At 47.2% G+C, this 16,476-nt stretch overlaps 1 protein-coding gene across 2 annotated transcripts; it reads left to right on the top strand.

Annotated features, from left to right (window-relative positions):
• Positions 1-2,294: 2,294 nt before the first annotated feature.
• On the top strand, positions 2,295-15,960 carry sap30bp (SAP30 binding protein; the record flags this gene model as incomplete). Of its 2 annotated transcripts, none has more annotated exons than XM_084456499.1 (10): positions 2,295-2,388; positions 2,817-2,938; positions 4,306-4,350; positions 6,467-6,509; positions 9,741-9,829; positions 12,949-13,040; positions 13,235-13,347; positions 13,510-13,568; positions 14,651-14,738; positions 15,024-15,960. In XM_084456499.1, the coding sequence occupies 10 exons, from the start codon at positions 2,295-2,297 to the stop codon at positions 15,200-15,202; spliced, it is 924 nt and encodes a 307-aa protein (XP_084312625.1). In that variant the 3' UTR covers positions 15,203-15,960. The 2 variants fall into 2 exon arrangements, with proteins under 2 accessions (XP_084312625.1, XP_084312624.1); XM_084456498.1 differs by having other exon boundaries at positions 15,021-15,960.
• Between the last annotated feature and the right edge of the window lie 516 nt (positions 15,961-16,476).

The raw sequence follows: 16,476 nt of genomic DNA, 5'->3' as shown, positions 1-16,476 counted from the left end.
CATATTATGTATTATCTTCCCTTTCCCTCTGACCTGGAGCTATTCCTTTGCTAGATGAAACAGCTACTGTAGCACAAACACATTGTGAGGAGTTTAGCTACTTGTTTGATTCAATTTTCTTAATCTAAGCAAGATAACAACGTTCAAACAGTATTGCAGTCGTTGAGAAATAATTTACCAAAGAATGGGTCGATTGTCCAATCTTAATCGAGTATAATGAGCTGTAGGCTATATTTGTGCAGTAGTGACAACACTTTCATTAATCAATCTGAAGACTCTTATTAATCAATCTGAACATATCACTATATATATCACCATCACAAACGTCACATTTCTCAGTCTTCAGAACAAATCCACAAACGTCACATTTCTCAGTCTTCAGAACAAATCCACATTACACAACTCTCAATGTTTCCTCAGTACCAGTTAGAGTCAAGGCATCATACAGGTCTTATCAGCCCTTAGCAGAGTCAATATTGTAAGTAAACATTAACCAGTTGATCTCCTGCTGCACCGCACACAAAACACGCACACAGCAAGAGAACACATTGCTTCACGCTCCAGTCAAGCTCGGTGAGAAAGGCAGGACTCACTCAACACCAAGAGTTGGAGTCTTCACGCGATATTAAGGGGCTTTCAAACAGATGAAAGTATACTCTATCTAGAGTGTTTAGGCCAGGGCAGGGTCTGGACGAGGCAGTGAGTTGTGTGTGTGTGAGAGAGAGTCAGAGGCCTAGTGTTCATGTTCAGGTGCCCCGGGCTAATCTGTAAACACAAAGTAGCAGCCAGCCACTGGAATTATACACTAGGACATGGATATGAAGAGGTGAGTATTGCATGGAAACCTGTTGCTTAGCAGTAACACAAAGTAAAATGATGAGCAACTACATCAGTTGTACACAGTATGTGAAAACATTAAACAAACAGCTGTCGAATGAAAATGAAGGCAAGTTATCTAAAATCCACAGTATTCTACAGTATATGTATTCCAAATTGCTCTTGGTGAAAGTTGTGGATTGCTATTAAGACAGATTGTTATGACTTCAAGGCAATCAAACCAATCAATCATAGTCTTATACCATGCAGCCTACCACCTGTATCCAGTAATGGTAGCCACACCATGGACCAGAGCAGTCATCTAACAACCTTCATGCCGCGGGTATGGTTACTGCCCCTTTTTTGGTAAACAACTTAGTATCTGAATGGCGGCAGGTTCAAATGGGCGGAAAGTCCTGCCCTGGTGTAACCCATACGTTTCTGCATGGCCTGGGTGGGATTTGAACCCTGGTCTCCCGTAGGACAGACATTGTTTTAATCAGCTATCCTGATGAAAATCTAGCTCCTCATTGGTGCGGGTGGATGGTATTTACTCACTAGGATTCTGGTTCACTCAGTTACACTGGTCACGCCTCATTTTCACCCAAAAAAGGCGGTGTCCACATACGTGTACTTCCTATTTACTACAATTTGATATCACGGTGCTTTGGTCTGTAGGTATCCATTCAATGACAGTTGACACAGCATGCCCCCTGACCCTTGAGCCCTGACCCCTCTCTTCTCCTCTACAGTGTCCCAGAGTCCCCAGGCCCAGCAGGTTCACCTGAGGACTGGGTGCAATGGGCTATGAGTCGCATGCAGATGGAGCCCTGGGCTCTAGGTGGCGCTATCGTCACAGCAGTGTTCCTGGTGGTGGTCCTCTGCCTGATGGTGTTTGCTCTGATCTACGGCTGCTGCTGCTCCCCTCAGGGACAAGGGAAGAGGAGGGCGAGGAAAGGGGTGGTTTAGAAGATGGAAGCCATAACCTTTTTCATGATAGAACATTACTTAGAGCCTGTGAAAAGGCTTTCAGATGTTCCTTTGCCATTGCCAGGCATTCTCTTCTTTTTTATTTTCTTGAGTCCCACCTTAAGATAGGGCATCTAAAACTTAGTTGATCATTGTCAGACATTCTCAACCTGCATTCTGGCCAGAAACAAACCTGTAAGATGGAGAGTCTATAACTTTAGTGTTAGCTAGCAAGTCTCCATCTCCTTCTGTCATCCACAGACAGTCTGAGGTTGTCTCTGGAGGTAGCCTAGCCAAACTGTAAATTTGTAAAAGTGGATTTTATGTTTGAGAGTTTTGTTTATATGTACATTGTCAATAAAAACATAAATGACATACAGTGCAACTTTGTTATTTTGTATTGCCACATTTGTTTCACAATAATATGAGCCGACAGCCTACATTTCCCAGAGCCAATGACGCTCGTGTAAAGTGACGTCGATGACGTGCGACAGTCTTTGCGTGCAGTAATGGCGAGTGGCAAAAGGAGTGCACTTCTCTCTTCGTTGGCAGACTATGGGGATGATTCGGAGCCTGATTCCGACCCAGAAATTGATCAGACAGGTACCAGTTTCACTTAGGAATTGTAATTATCTAAAATGAACCGTTTTGATCGAAAATATGCTGATATTACGAGATAAATGCGTAACCGGAACTAGCTACGGCTGCTATAGGCGCTCAACGTTGTGCATTTTGAATTAAGCGCTAGCTAGCGACAACCTCACCGTGACAGCATCTATCTACCCAAAATCTAATTATTATGCCGTAGCTAGCTAGTTGTTAATTCAAGTTTTTCGAGCTAGCCGTCCAACATTAGTTGATCTTCTACCCTTAGATCTTGCCAGCGTTCAGTATTAACCCGGCTAACAAGTTAGCTAGGTCAAATTTGCTAGCCAGCCTAGCTTTGTTTATTTAACACAGCGGTATTCATTGCACCTTCGGTATTCCTTGCACTTTCATCTGTTGACTACTGGTTCATGCTGCCTCGGCAGAGGCCCGTGGAGGTGCTGGCCTGGTGTCTGCAAGCTACGGTGATGATGACATAAGCCGGATAGAGGACCCCGGAGAGAAGGGCTCGGGAGACGAGGACAGTGGAGAGAGCTCCCGCAACTCGGTCAGTCTGGGAGGTCAGCTAGCTAGGCTCGCTAGTTTGGGTCTACTAGTACTATCCCCACTAGCTAGAAGCAACTATTCTCAACCTGTACTAGTACTATCCCCACTAGCTAGAAGCAACTATTCTCAACCTGTACTAGTACTATCCCCACTAGCTAGAAGCAACTATTCTCAACCTGTACTAGTACTATCCCCACTAGCTAGAAGCAACTATTCTCAACCTGTACTAGTACTATCCCCACTAGCTAGAAGCAACTATTCTTAACCTGTACTAGTACTATCCCCACTAGCTAGAAGCAACTATTCTCAACCTGTACTAGTACTATCCCCACTAGCTAGAAGCAACTATTCTCAACCTGTACTAGTACTATCCCCACTAGCTAGAAGCAACTATTCTCAACCTGTACTAGTACTATCCCCACTAGCTAGAAGCAACTATTCTCCACCTGTACTAGTACTATCCCCACTAGCTAGAAGCAACTATTCTCAACCTGTACTAGTACTATCCCCACTAGCTAGAAGCAACTATTCTCAACCTGTACTAGTACTATCCCCACTAGCTAGAAGCAACTATTCTCAACCTGTACTAGTACTATCCCCACTAGCTAGAAGCAACTATTCTCAACCTGTCAGAGCAGCCATGTGCTTTTGTTCTTTCTGTTATGAGAGATATTGTGTATAGTAGTGGTAACACTGTGTGTGTGAGTATGTGTGTGTGTGCGTGCGCATGTGTGTATGTGTCAGAGAGAGAGAGAGAGAGAGAGAGAGAGAGAGAGAGAGAGAGAGAGAGAGAGAGAGAGAGAGTGTGAGTATGAGTATGTGTTAGTGAGTGAGTGAGTGTCAGACTGTGACTCTTCATGTAATTATGTCCCTTAAAGGAGTAGTAAAGGGAAAATACATGTTTAGCCCTGTTACTTATGATCATATACAATGGTTCAGATAAAAACGTTGACAAAACATGCACTTTTGATAAAGTCTGATAATTGCTCTACCACCGTTTTGGTCATACAATGGATGTACATGCATTTTAACCTTTACTACTCCTTTAAATTAGGGATTCAGATGATGCGATTTATGATTTTAGATTTATCCAGCCTGTGTCTATAAAGGTGCTATAACACCTTTGCCAAAGTGTTATAGCACCTTTTGAGCTATATATGGGGCAGCCCCTGATTTCTGATGTTTGCTTTAGAAGTAGTCATAGTAGTGAGCTTTGTGTGTGTTACTTATGTCAATTTACCTCTAGTATGTGTAGGTATGGATGCAAGCATCTCTGTCTGTCAGGGAGCAGCAGTTCTGTGACAAGTGTTCGGTGGCCCTCCCATTTCACCCCTGTGATGTTAACTCTTTGCATTTTTTTCTTCATAGGAAGTGGAGGAGTCTGACGAGGGAGGAGACACAGATGATTTTAAGGTATTTTAACCCCCATCCTATTTGTGGAATGTTTTGGACGAGGGAATGTTTCTTGCCATGGCTGTGCGTGTGTGTGTGTGTGTGTGTGTGTGTGTGTGTGGGGGGGGGGGTTGGGTTGCTGTCAAAATGAGGGGGAAAATGTTGGTGCCATGGGGGTGTTTCGACACTAGAGGGTGCTGTTGATCTTTGTATGATTTGTTTAATGAATACAGATACTGACACTAGCTCCCTGGTTATGAGCACATTGATGAAGCCGACCTCTAGACAACGGGATTGTCATGATAATCCCAGTCCTTGACTGAAAAGCCTTGAAGAAAAAACATTTATCACAGCCTAGCGCGCTGCAATGCCTATGGCCTACCTTAACCTTACATGGGCGTTCCAGACACGTTGAGCCTCTGCCATGCCAGCCCCACCCTCATTGTGTGTGTGATAAGGAGCTTATGTTTGAAACGGCAAATCAGATAGAAACAATAGGACGGCTTCCTGCTGCGCAGGACTGTGCAGGTTGGCGAGGTGAGGTGCTGCCCAAATAAACACTAACGTTGCTGGGGAGGAGTTGAGGATGTTATGCTCCTCCGATCTGCTCTGATAGAACCACGGGTCATGTAGCCTGGGTTTAGTTCAGGAAAGGAGACTACTGTTATAAGAGAAGTAGCCCAGCCTAAGGAAAAGCTCACGTGTGAATGTTTTTTATTGCTTTATAAAGTGTCTCTCCCAGGGAGGGGGGGGGTGTTGTAAAATGTTAAGCAGATCTTTAAAACCTCTGCCAAACCATTGAGTAACAGCAGCCTCTGTTGCACAAGTGTGATTCATCAGCCTCTCTCAAACTGCTTTTAATGCGCTTACCTTTTTTGATTAAAGCTATCATTTATTGCAGAACTCTTAAATCCCACCACGCATGCTCATGTGTCATATAATATTTGAGACTTGGGTTATATAGCCACCCTTAGTAGACTGGTGCAGGGTAACGTATGGCAGCTTTATCGGCTGGGTGTAGGCCTAGCTTGATTGATTCCTGCAATGGCCCAGACCCACAGTCAACAAACCAGTTGAGAAGCAGGACAAGGCAAGGAGGAGGATTGGGAGGTGCTGCCTCTTGGCCTCCTGTCCGGACCCATGCTGTCATCCTAGTCCACGTTTACGATTCAGGCAGAATAATGCTCGTTTGAAGCTCTTCTGACTCTAGTTTTCTTCAGACAGAAGAAGAACACATTGAGATTCTAGGTTAGCCTCGTTTTACAGTCAGACATGTTTGACTGGAAATATCCTATTTCATCATTAGTATACTGTTGAACTCTCTCTTCCTCTCACTCAGCTCTCAAGCTGCCTGGTTCCGCCCACATCCCCTTCAAGACAATTCTTTGATGTGTCCATGCGGTTGCTAGGTGACTGGGTGGCAGTACTGTAGACTGTGTGTGTGTGTTTGTGTGTGTGTGCGTGTGCGTGCATGTGTTTTGCCTTGCCTTGCCAGTGAATAGGCCCACTGTTCCTTTCAGCTGGACCTGTGTTATGCCCACAGTCCTGGCAAAGACGGGCTGTATTTTAGGGGCTGAACACAGTGCTCCGCCCCGAGCCCGGCCTTTCTCTAGAAACGTCTCAGCCCGAGGCTCAGCTCCAATCCCCTGGATCCCTGTATATTCAGTCAGCAGAGATCATCCCAGGTCTGCTACATTTAGGTTCATATTGACATTGGTGGTAAATATACAGAATATAAAATAATATAAAGAATATTTGACAGGTGTTGTCATTTGACAGGTGTTGTCATTCAAGTCCATCAACAACTGTCCCATGTTAGTAACTCTTCAGGTCCATCAACAACTGTCCCATGTTAGTAACTCTTCAGGTCCATCAACAACTGTCCCATGTTAGTAACTCTTCAGGTCCATCAACAACTGTCCCATGTTAGAAGCCCCCACTGGTGTGTCAGTAGCTGCTGAGGAGGGTTTTAACATGGGCAGCTGTGGCCATGTTGGCAATGTTTACCTTCTAAAGACTCCACCAGCCACAGCCAAGCAGAGACAGCAGCGTAGACTCATGTTTCTCTTTCTTTCTCTCCATCTCTCTCTCTCTCCCTCTTTCTCCCCCCCCCCTCTCTCTCTCTCCTGTCTTACAGGAGATCTCAGAAGGAGAGAAGAGGGACCCCAACGAGCTGGTTGGTGAGTACACGCAAACACACACGCACACACACACACAGTTACACCCTTTCATCCATCCAATAAATCAACTAGGTGTCAGTGCATTGTGCAGATGAATCAGTAACTCTGATAGGAGAGAGAGCAGCACACCCACACTTTGTTTGCGCACTTACTGATCGACAGGTAGGAAACGGTCATCCACTAGACACGTGAGTCTTGGTGTGGTCAGGGTGTGTTTGTGTGCGTGTTTGTCTCTGTTAGGTCGGTAGGTAGCCCTGTGGTTAGTGTCCGACCAGTGACAGAAAGGTCTCTGGTTTGACACTGGGCCAGGCCGCTTGAGAGATTCATGGGAAGTGAACCGTTGTGCCCTTGAGCAAGGCGCTTGACCCCAACACTAGCTTACGATTGTAAGTGGCTTTGGATAAATTGTAAATTAACTAAATTGGAAGTGTTTGTGTCTGCGTGATATACTGTGTGGTGTGCGTGGGTGTCTGTGGAAGGTGTGTGTGCGCATGTGCGTGCCAGCAGTGTGAGATGACCAGGCAGGATATGAGTGTAACAGCTGGAAGACAGGACAGGGAGTGGCCAGATAACACACCCCTGTGTGTGTATGTGTGTGCGTGTGTGTGGGTGTGTGTGTGTGAGATATATTGTGTGGGTAGGTATATTGGTGGAAGCAGGGTGTGTGTGTGTGTGAACGTCCCATCCAGTTCATGTATGAACCCACAGCCAGGTGCAAAAGATCGCACACATTACGCAATGCTGCATCACCCATCAACCCTCTCTGTCATGCATCCGCAAATACCACCGCGTGGGAATGAATCGTGAGTGTGGCCATCCGGAGAGGTGAGAGCCCCCGGAGAACTGTCCTCCGTCCCCATGGGCCCCCCCAGGACTCCTCCCAGGACCGAGCTGTCCCACAGGTTAAACCGAAGGCCGTTATTGACCCATTTCATTTAAACCGAAGACACACCCCATCCTACTTTGCCACATTCTGGTCAATAGCAGTGTGTGGCTACAGTGTCTTATCTTGACTGGCACGGTTTGATAAAAACAGCTGTGAGACTGACACGGTCACAGCGTGTCGTTTCATGGCGTGCCAGCCAGGAGGACACAACCCCCTCGCAGCTCCGCCCTCGAGAGCGCAGTGAGGGAGGGAGGGAGGGAGGGAGAAAACGAGTGACAGGGAAACGGACACAAGCTTCTTTTTTTTTTTTCTTTCCCCCATTGACAGTGTCCAGTACTGTGGTCTCTGACTCATGGCCGGGAACCTCTGCATTCCTTCTCTGGTGCCAATCTCCTGTCTCCACTGACCTGTCTGTCTCTCTGTCCCCACTGTCCTGTCCCTCCATCTCCGCTGTCCTGTCTGTCTCTCTGTCTCTAGCCCTGTCTGTCTGTCTTTCCTGTACTGTATGTTTGTGTCTCTATGTCTCCCAGCATGCATTCCTTGCTGCCTGCCTGTCTGTCTGCTGGGGCAGTAGTCTAAATGTCAACAGAGGCTCTGGACAAGATCTCATGCCAGCGGGCTGAAGATGGCCCTTTGTCCATTCACTGACTCAACTCAACTGTCATTGTCTGGCTGTTGAAGGAGCCTAGAGAGCTCTGATTGGTGAACGTTTCTTTTTCTGCCCGCTTCCCATTTTCCTCTCTCTCTCTCTCTCTCTCTCTCTCTCTCTCTCTTTCTCTCTCTAATCTGTTTATCTGGAAGTTATACTACTGTTGCACTTTGGTTATCCTTTCCAGAACTTGATCTCACATGCCTTTACAGATTTGTGTGTGTCTGCTTAACACCGGCTCTCACACAAGCAGCTCAGGCTGGCTTGCCTGGTCAGGTTTTTCACTGCCCGGGGTTATGGTATTTGTGTGCGTGCGCATGTTTTGTCTGTACATCTGGCATGTGTGTTTGAGTATGTACAGTATGTTTAGGCATACATTCCTGTCCTGTGTGTGTGTGTGTGTGCGTGTGTACGCGCGCGTGTACAGTACCTTGAGGGGTTGGCATCAGGCCAGGGAGGGTAACGCCCTGCCCCACCCAGTAGGCGTGTGTCACAGCCCTCTCACCTACAGCAGGGAGGGGCCATGGGTGGGCTTAGGGAGGAACCTGAACATCGAACAGCGTGTTCTGAGGATGTAGAGAATTAGAGAATGAGCAGGGAGGGAGAGAGACGGTGAGGTGATAAGGGGAGGGAGTTGGGGGGGGGGGGGGGGGGGGTGTTAGGGGAGGGAGTTGGGGGCTGGTGGGGGGGGGGGGGGGGGGTGATTAGGAGCATGCCAGGAGTAAGTGAGAGGGTTGAGTGACTGGGTCACATCGCTGGTGGTTTTAGACATACTATTCATACATGGATGTACGATGAACAATCAAAAAAAAAAACATTTCAGCTCAACACTTCACTTGCAAAATGTACACATGGGCGTGCTTGGACAGGGCACACACACACACACACACACACACACACACACACACACTGACAAGCACTTAGCGGGAGCGAGATTGACAGCGTTGCTGAGTGACTCGCTAGACTGTAGAGGATATGGAGTGACACACAGAGAAGAATTCCTGGCCTGGAGACACGGGAACGAGAGGAGGGCCAGGCGGAGGACGAGCCTCCCTTCTTCACACAAGCCCCGACAACAGACACTCCCTGCCTGGGCGTGGTCGCGTATAGGCCTCATAGCAGACTCTTCTCTGAGCACACGCGCACACACACACACACACACACACACACACTACACATAGAACTAGACGCACTTATGGATATACGGATATGCACATCGCATCTTCCCCTCTATTTATTTAACTGTTGACTGAGTTGTTTCATGCAGACAGTGTTTCTCTGTTCGATAAAGATTAGAAGATAAGTCCATGAAAAGACGTGGCAAATTGTAAATGGACTGCACTTGTATAGCGCTTTTATCCAAAGCGCTTTACAATGGCCTCTCATTCACCCATTCACACACACGTTCACACACCAATGGCGGCAGCTGCCATGCAAGACGCTAGCCTGCTCATTGGGAGGAATCGGGGTTCAGTGTCTTTCCCAAGGGCACTTGGACATGTGGACAGGAGGAGCCCGGATTCGGACCGCCAACCCTACTATGATTTGACGACCCGCTCCACCTCCTGAGCCACAGCCGCCCCTATGCTGGGGGAAAAGGCCTATCCTTCACCTGGCTAATGACAAGTATGGAATATGCTTATTTATCCTTGGGTCTCCTCTCTGATTGGTCGCCTGTGTTTGTCTCCGCCCTCAGCGCTGTTCTCGGAGAAGGTGAGGAACATGTCGCCTGACGAGATCAGGATCCCCCCCGAGCCCCCCGGACGCTGCTCCAGCCAATTACAGGTACACACACACACATTCACTGTCCATCAACTATCTCCACCTGTCCTACCTGTGCCATTGACATCACACCTATTGGCTTCACAGCTGTACTCACCTGAGCTACACGGTAATCTGGTGTGACATAGGTCTGCTCTCTAACACCATAACCTTCTCATATTGTTTACCTGTACCTAGGGATGAGACGGTATACCGTAAAACCGTGAACCGCGGTATAACGTGACATTCCCTGTTTACAGTATTACGTTTACAGTATTACACAATAATGCGCTGCTGAAACTTCACATTTCAAGTTGCTTGCAACAGTTAATTTTGTAATTTAATATAAGCTTGCTATTAATAAACTGAGCTTAATTACAATAGTGTGTATTTTCCATCATGTGTTGCACTGTAGGGCTCTAGAACTCAGCCTATTCAAACGCGTGTCTAGTCGATAAAAAAAAGCCTATTATTCGATCCAGGAAGTAGACTGGACCCTTCTATATCCATTCCCGATTTCCAGTTGCTAAAACGGCATAATCAAAGAAAGATGAGATGCGACACACTGTCGCCGTTCGATACAAAATATATTAATCCTTATCAAGAGACTAAAGAGGATCTTTTATCATATATAATAATAAATAGGCTATTTTTCATCGAATGGCGAGAGTGTAGGCCTAGGATACGGCATCTCCTCTGTCTTTGAATTTGATCACCGCACTTCAGACAGCAGGTGCGTTCCCATTCCCAATGAGCTTTACAAAATAAAATATTACAAATGTAATCTCCACCTAAACAAGCCGTTTAGTAACAATTACAATATTGTGTGATACAGTCAGGCCTAAATAACCAATGTTGTAGCCTATAGCCTACTAGTTTTAACTCCCATCGCAGCATCCATGACCGCAGTGATTTAGCCGACTTTGACATTCTGAATCCACAAGATTAATGAAAGAAAGCGTCATGAAAAGGCTTTGATTCTAAAGGCCAGTTCAATAAAATAAAATAAAAAAATGCTGTATACCGTGAAATACTGTAAACCGTACAGTGTAACTAGATACTGAACCATACCATAATGCAAAAATCCATACGTCTCATCCCTACTTGTACCAGGCACCTGATCCACACCAATATCACTTTCACACTTGCTTCATAACCCAAGACGCCACTAAAGCCACACCTGTGTCAACAATCAGGCTTGTTGGTGTGTATGTTGGTTTGTGTGAGCACCTGAAATGTGCCCTTAGTGAGTGTCGCAACTGTAGGATAACACCTGGTAAGCTATAGATATTAAGAAGAAGGGGCCCACAAGGATATAAATTGTGTGTGCGTGCGTGAGTGTGTGATTGTGTGTGTTGTCTAAACAATGGTGTCCGGGTAGTAAATTGCCCCTCCCGGCAGACTAGGGCTTGTTGACTGACTCCTAGACGAGCATTGTTCTACTGGTGGAACGTTCCAGAATATTCTGGGCTGCTGGTGAATACCTCTGTGGGGAGAAAATTGTCAGACGAGGCACTTCGCAGCAGTTAACCATCTGCAGGCATGTGATTTTTCTAAATCAATCCAGAATTCCAGATTTTCCAACCTGAAAATGGGACCCACGTGAATTGGTATTTTTGATTACTACTTTGCACGCATTTCTTACTGCTGAATTGGCCCTGTAGTCCAAATCCGTCCCCCCAGGGCTAGGAATCTCCCCCTTGACTCAGTTTTATAGCCTCCTTCAAAGATGAACACAGACCCATGATTTAAAGGTGAACTCAGATCCACTCTCCTCTAGACCCATGATTCACGGGTGCTTGCATCCAATTGCGACCGTGAAGCGTTGATATCGCCTGTGGCGTGTAATCCGTGGGTTGCCTGGTGTGTGCTTAGATAATCTTCCCAGAAAAGCCGGTGAGTGTTGCTAAGGTGCGTTGTCTTGGCTGAGGTACATCGTCAGCTGTGCGTCTGAGTGTTCTGGAGGAGGTGTTTGGACAGGAGAGCAGGGAGGGAGTGGCAGACCAGCTCTGACAAGCTGACTCTGCCTAACTAACCGACCGGCAGACCGATTAGAGGTTTGGTGGCTTGCTTCCACTGCCAAGGGCTCTGATTCCCCCGCACTATCCCCCAGTGACTCAGGGATGAGTAGCTGCCAGGTGGATGTCCCTTCCTCCAGGCCCCAACCCCAGGCCTGACTCACACCAACTCCACCACAGCAGGAACCTCGGAGTGGAGGTATTTATCAGAGATTCAGTTCCATCAGATATGGTCTTTTTCTTGAGTCGTCCGATTTTTCTTCCACTCTTGAGGATCCTCCTTATCCAGTTCTCAACTGGATTGTACGCCTCTTCTTCACTGCTGAGCTGTACGTCCCATACAAACGTTGAAAGCATATTTACGTAACATATTTATAAACGTTTTATGACTGTCTTACGATCCAGTCTGTGATATCAAAGGTCCAGTTGCCTCCACAAAGCAGCATATTTTATTATTTGGGGAGAAAGTGCCAGACTTGGCACAAAATACAGTTTGGAATCATTTCAATTACTTATCTGTGCTTGGTTGTTCTTCTCAGGCACAATGGACCCAACAAGCTGTTCCCAAAAAATGCAAACACCACCCACCTGACACTCCAGTCGAGCAAACAAAGACATAATTTAAAGGATTTCAAATAGTATTTCGACCCAAGTCTGGGAAGCGCGATAACATTCCGATCCCCCATCTTGTTCCCCGGGGCTGATTTAGCACTGGATTGGCCGGCCCCAGGGCAGCTGACAGGCCCAGCCCTCTGTTGGAGCCTGGTTGTCAAATATTGCCCTGAGGTATCAGAAACTGGGGACACACAATGGCTCTATTCAGGGGTGTTAGATATATGGCTTATGGTGGTGTGAAGACTACTAACGTTAGACCCTGCCTGGTTCAACTGCCTGGTTGGTTATTATCATGTCCTGGAGAGAGGGCAGCTGATGTACTCTGGCCCATTTAACCAGCAGTGCTTCAGGCATTTGGACAAGTTGCAGGGTAGGTCTTCTGGCCTTGGCAAGTGAAGGATGCAAAATCAATGTCGGGTGGTGGAACAACTGCCCTCAATATCACAATAATCTAGCTATGAAACAGGCTTATTTACTGACATGCCGGTTTGTCTTTTGTGTTTCCAACAGGAGAAGATCTACAAGCTGTATGAAAGGAAGCTTCATGGAGACTTTGATACCAACAGCCACATCCAGAAGAAGAAGGAGTTCAGGAACCCGAGGTACACACTACATCTACATACACACACACACACACTGTTACACCCACACACACACACACACACTGTTATGCCACCCCCCCCCCCCCCCCCCCCTACACACACACACACCTATCCCTTATACAGGTCAGCTCGGAAACATCTGTCATGTTGGCCACTGGAAAGCGAGTCAACTAGTTTATGTATCTTCTTTGCAGTATTTATGAGAAGCTTATCCAGTTCTGTAGCATAGATGAACTTGGAACCAACTACCCAAAAGACATGTTTGATCCTCATGGCTGGTCAGAAGAATCCTACTACGAAGCCTTAGGTGAGCCCAGCTGTGTGTGCGTGTGTGTGCGTGTGTGTGCGCGTGTGTGCGCGTGTGTGTGCGTGTGTGTGCGTGTGTGCGCGTGTGTGCCCGTGTGTGTGTGTGTGTGTTTGGTTTGGCTGTAGATGAGCTCAGAGTGTGCTCTCCTTCTCTTCCCTGCAGCCAAAGCCCAGAAGGCAGAGATGGACAAACTGGACAAGGCCAAGAAGGAGAGGACCAAGGTGAGAACCACAAAATGACTGGAATGTCCTCAAAACAATCTCCCTTCCTCCTTTATTTCAGGCTTGTGGACGTTGGCAGAGTGTATTGACCTCCTGCCTCCAGGTCTCTCTAGACGGGGACCAGCTGCCCTCTGTCAGAGCGAGCAAATCATTGGAATGTTGTTCTCTTCTGTAGATCTGTTTGTGTGTGTCAACCAGCTGCTGTATCTGTTGTTTCTTACCCAGAGTGCGAGCAAACACACATGCGTGCGCGCGCACACACACACACACACCCATCTCCCAGAGAAATTAAATGATGCTGCCAAGTTCCCTATTCCTGCAGTTCAATTGGATCCAGTCCCAGCCCTGTGCGCGTGCGTGTGTGTGTGCGTGTGCGTGCGTGTGCGTGCGTGCTGAGCCCTGGCAGGCGACTGGATGTACCTGGAGATGAATCCCAGGAAGGATGATGCGCGTCGACCTGGCTTGAACCGTCGCTCTGCCTGGCCAGAGGCTGCAGACATGCCCAGTGGTGCAGGCTGGGGCTGTATCCAGGGAACGAGCTCACAAAACAGAGTTACTATCCTCGTCATCGTTCACAATGACTCATCATCATTCACAATGACTTGCTCTGTCACGCTTTTGTTCGGCGCCTTGAAAGTGTTTGTTCTTGCATAGTCTGACTCAACGGATGTAGCTGTAGATGTAACCCTAGCTTTTGGGGATACGCCTTGGCATGCGTCTATTATTGCCCATTCAGGGGAGTCAAAATCTGTTGTCCGCCCAATCAGATTCAGTCCAGATTACGGTTTAAAGAAATACAGCAGGGTTTGTTTTTGTTTTTTTGGGGGGAGGGGGCTCTTAAGCCCACGGTGTACTTTACGCGTAGCCAAGTGCGTAGTTCTCAACCGCAGCCAACGCTCCAAAGGAAGGCAGGAGACCGTGGCAGACGCGTACGCGTAGTTAAAAGCGAGCGTACTGTATCGCAGGCTTTACACAACACTGCTAGTCCTCTATTGGATTATATATGGCCAGGTGTGATTTGCCATTTGATAACGGTCCGTGTCATGAGATGTTAGTCACACCAGCTGGTGTCCCCTCCCCAGATCGAGTTTGTGACGGGCACCAAGAAAGGAACCAACCCCACCAACGCTGCCGCCTCCACCACCAACACCACCACCGCCACCGCCACAGGTACCAGACTCACCTCTGACACACATATACATGCACGCACACACACACACACACACACACACACACACACACACACACACAGGCTTTCGTAGAGAGGCCGTGACTCATCCGGCCTAATGCACAGACAGGGTTAGAGTTAATATGACATTTGAAATGAAATGGGCGGGTTTTAGAGGTCGCCAGTCTAGAATGTATTCCATGCACCTTTGACATTTTCCGCCGAGTCTCGTGTCCCTTTGACCCTCTCATGACACATCTCTCCCTCCCTCCCTCTCTCGCTAGCAGAAGCTCAGAAGAGAAAGAGTAAGTGGGACTCTGCAGTCCCCGTGACCATGGCCCAGCCCGCCCTCCTCACTACCACAGCAACCCTGCCAGGGGTCGTCTCCGTGACAACCACCGCCAGCGGCACCAAGACCACTGTCATCTCTGCAGTGGGCACCATCCTGAAGAAAGCCAAGCAGTGAACACGGAGGAGTGGGTGTGTGTTGTGTGTGTGTGTGTGTGTGAGTGTGTGTGAGTGTGTGTGAGTGTGTGAGTGTGTGTGAGTGTGTGAGTGTGTGTGAGTGTGTGAGTGTGTGAGTGTGTGAGTGTGTGAGTGTGTGAGTGAGTGTGAGTGAGTGAGTGTGAGTGAGTGAGTGTGAGTGAGTGAGTGAGTGTCAGAGTGGTGTGTATGCATGGAAGTGTCTGTGTTCGAGAGTGGATGAATAGCTTGAAGAGTGAAGCCTCCCTCAACTGTACATGTCTACATCCAGCCCCTCCCCCCCCCCCCCTCCTCTTCATCAGAACTCTGCAGCTCCACTGCCGTCTATCCCTGAGGTTGCATCTACAACTTGGGCTCAACGGGAACCACTCCTTCATTGCCGATGGTGCACAGAACCTGTGTGGATCTCTGAGTGTATTCCTCCTCCTCCATGGTCAGTGGGAGATTCACCCCAAACCCAGTGATGCATCCTCATCCCGAGTTACAGGAGGATTTGTCCCAAACTGAGAACTTGACCTCCTGCTCCGTGCCTAATAGCTTCTATTGAAGTTAATGCATCTGTTAAAGATCTTTGTATTTGCTCGTTTGTCCGGTAGAAACTGTGTTTAAATGTTAGATAAGAGTGTTCATGGGAATATGTAGGTCATGGTTTTATTTTCAAATTATACTATCAATGTTTTTTGTTTTTAGTGTCCTGTTGATAGACCTTGGGGGTTACATTTTACAATTGTACATATATCACTGATGATGATGACGATGGTAAGGTTAATAAAAAATTTTGCCTTTTCAATAAAGCTATTGCCTTTGATTTATTTTTTTTAAATCTTATGTTAACGGAAGTGTTCATGCTGCTTGGTCACATGACCAGTTAGTGTATTCACCAACATAGCATTGTACTTTCATGCAGAGTGTAAATATTTTTATTAAAACCAGAAACAGACTAGCATGCAGGCTACAGTCCAAAACACGAGGCCATATGCCGCCTATGGAAAACAGCCCTTGGTTTACAGTGTTCTTTTAGCTTGGGTTTTCTGAGGTTTGTCAGTGTTTTACCAAAGAATTAAAGGCCTTTTCTCTGTAGTTATTGTGAACTTGCTCTACTGACCGCAGAGACTGACCTGAATCTAGGACAGGAATTTTGTCCACTTTCCTTCTCTCTCTCTCTCTCTCTCTCAGGGAATGCATGTGGTTTCCAGGTGGGTGGAGGATTTACTGCGACCCCTCACCTTTATACCCACATCTGACTTCTCCTTCAGG

This window comes from Borostomias antarcticus (assembly GCF_949987555.1).
Source record: "Borostomias antarcticus genome assembly, chromosome: 22".
In the NCBI taxonomy this organism is placed as follows: domain Eukaryota; kingdom Metazoa; phylum Chordata; class Actinopteri; order Stomiiformes; family Stomiidae; genus Borostomias; species Borostomias antarcticus.
Note: the sequence above shows the minus strand (reverse complement) of the source record. Positions and strands in the feature narration are given on the sequence as shown.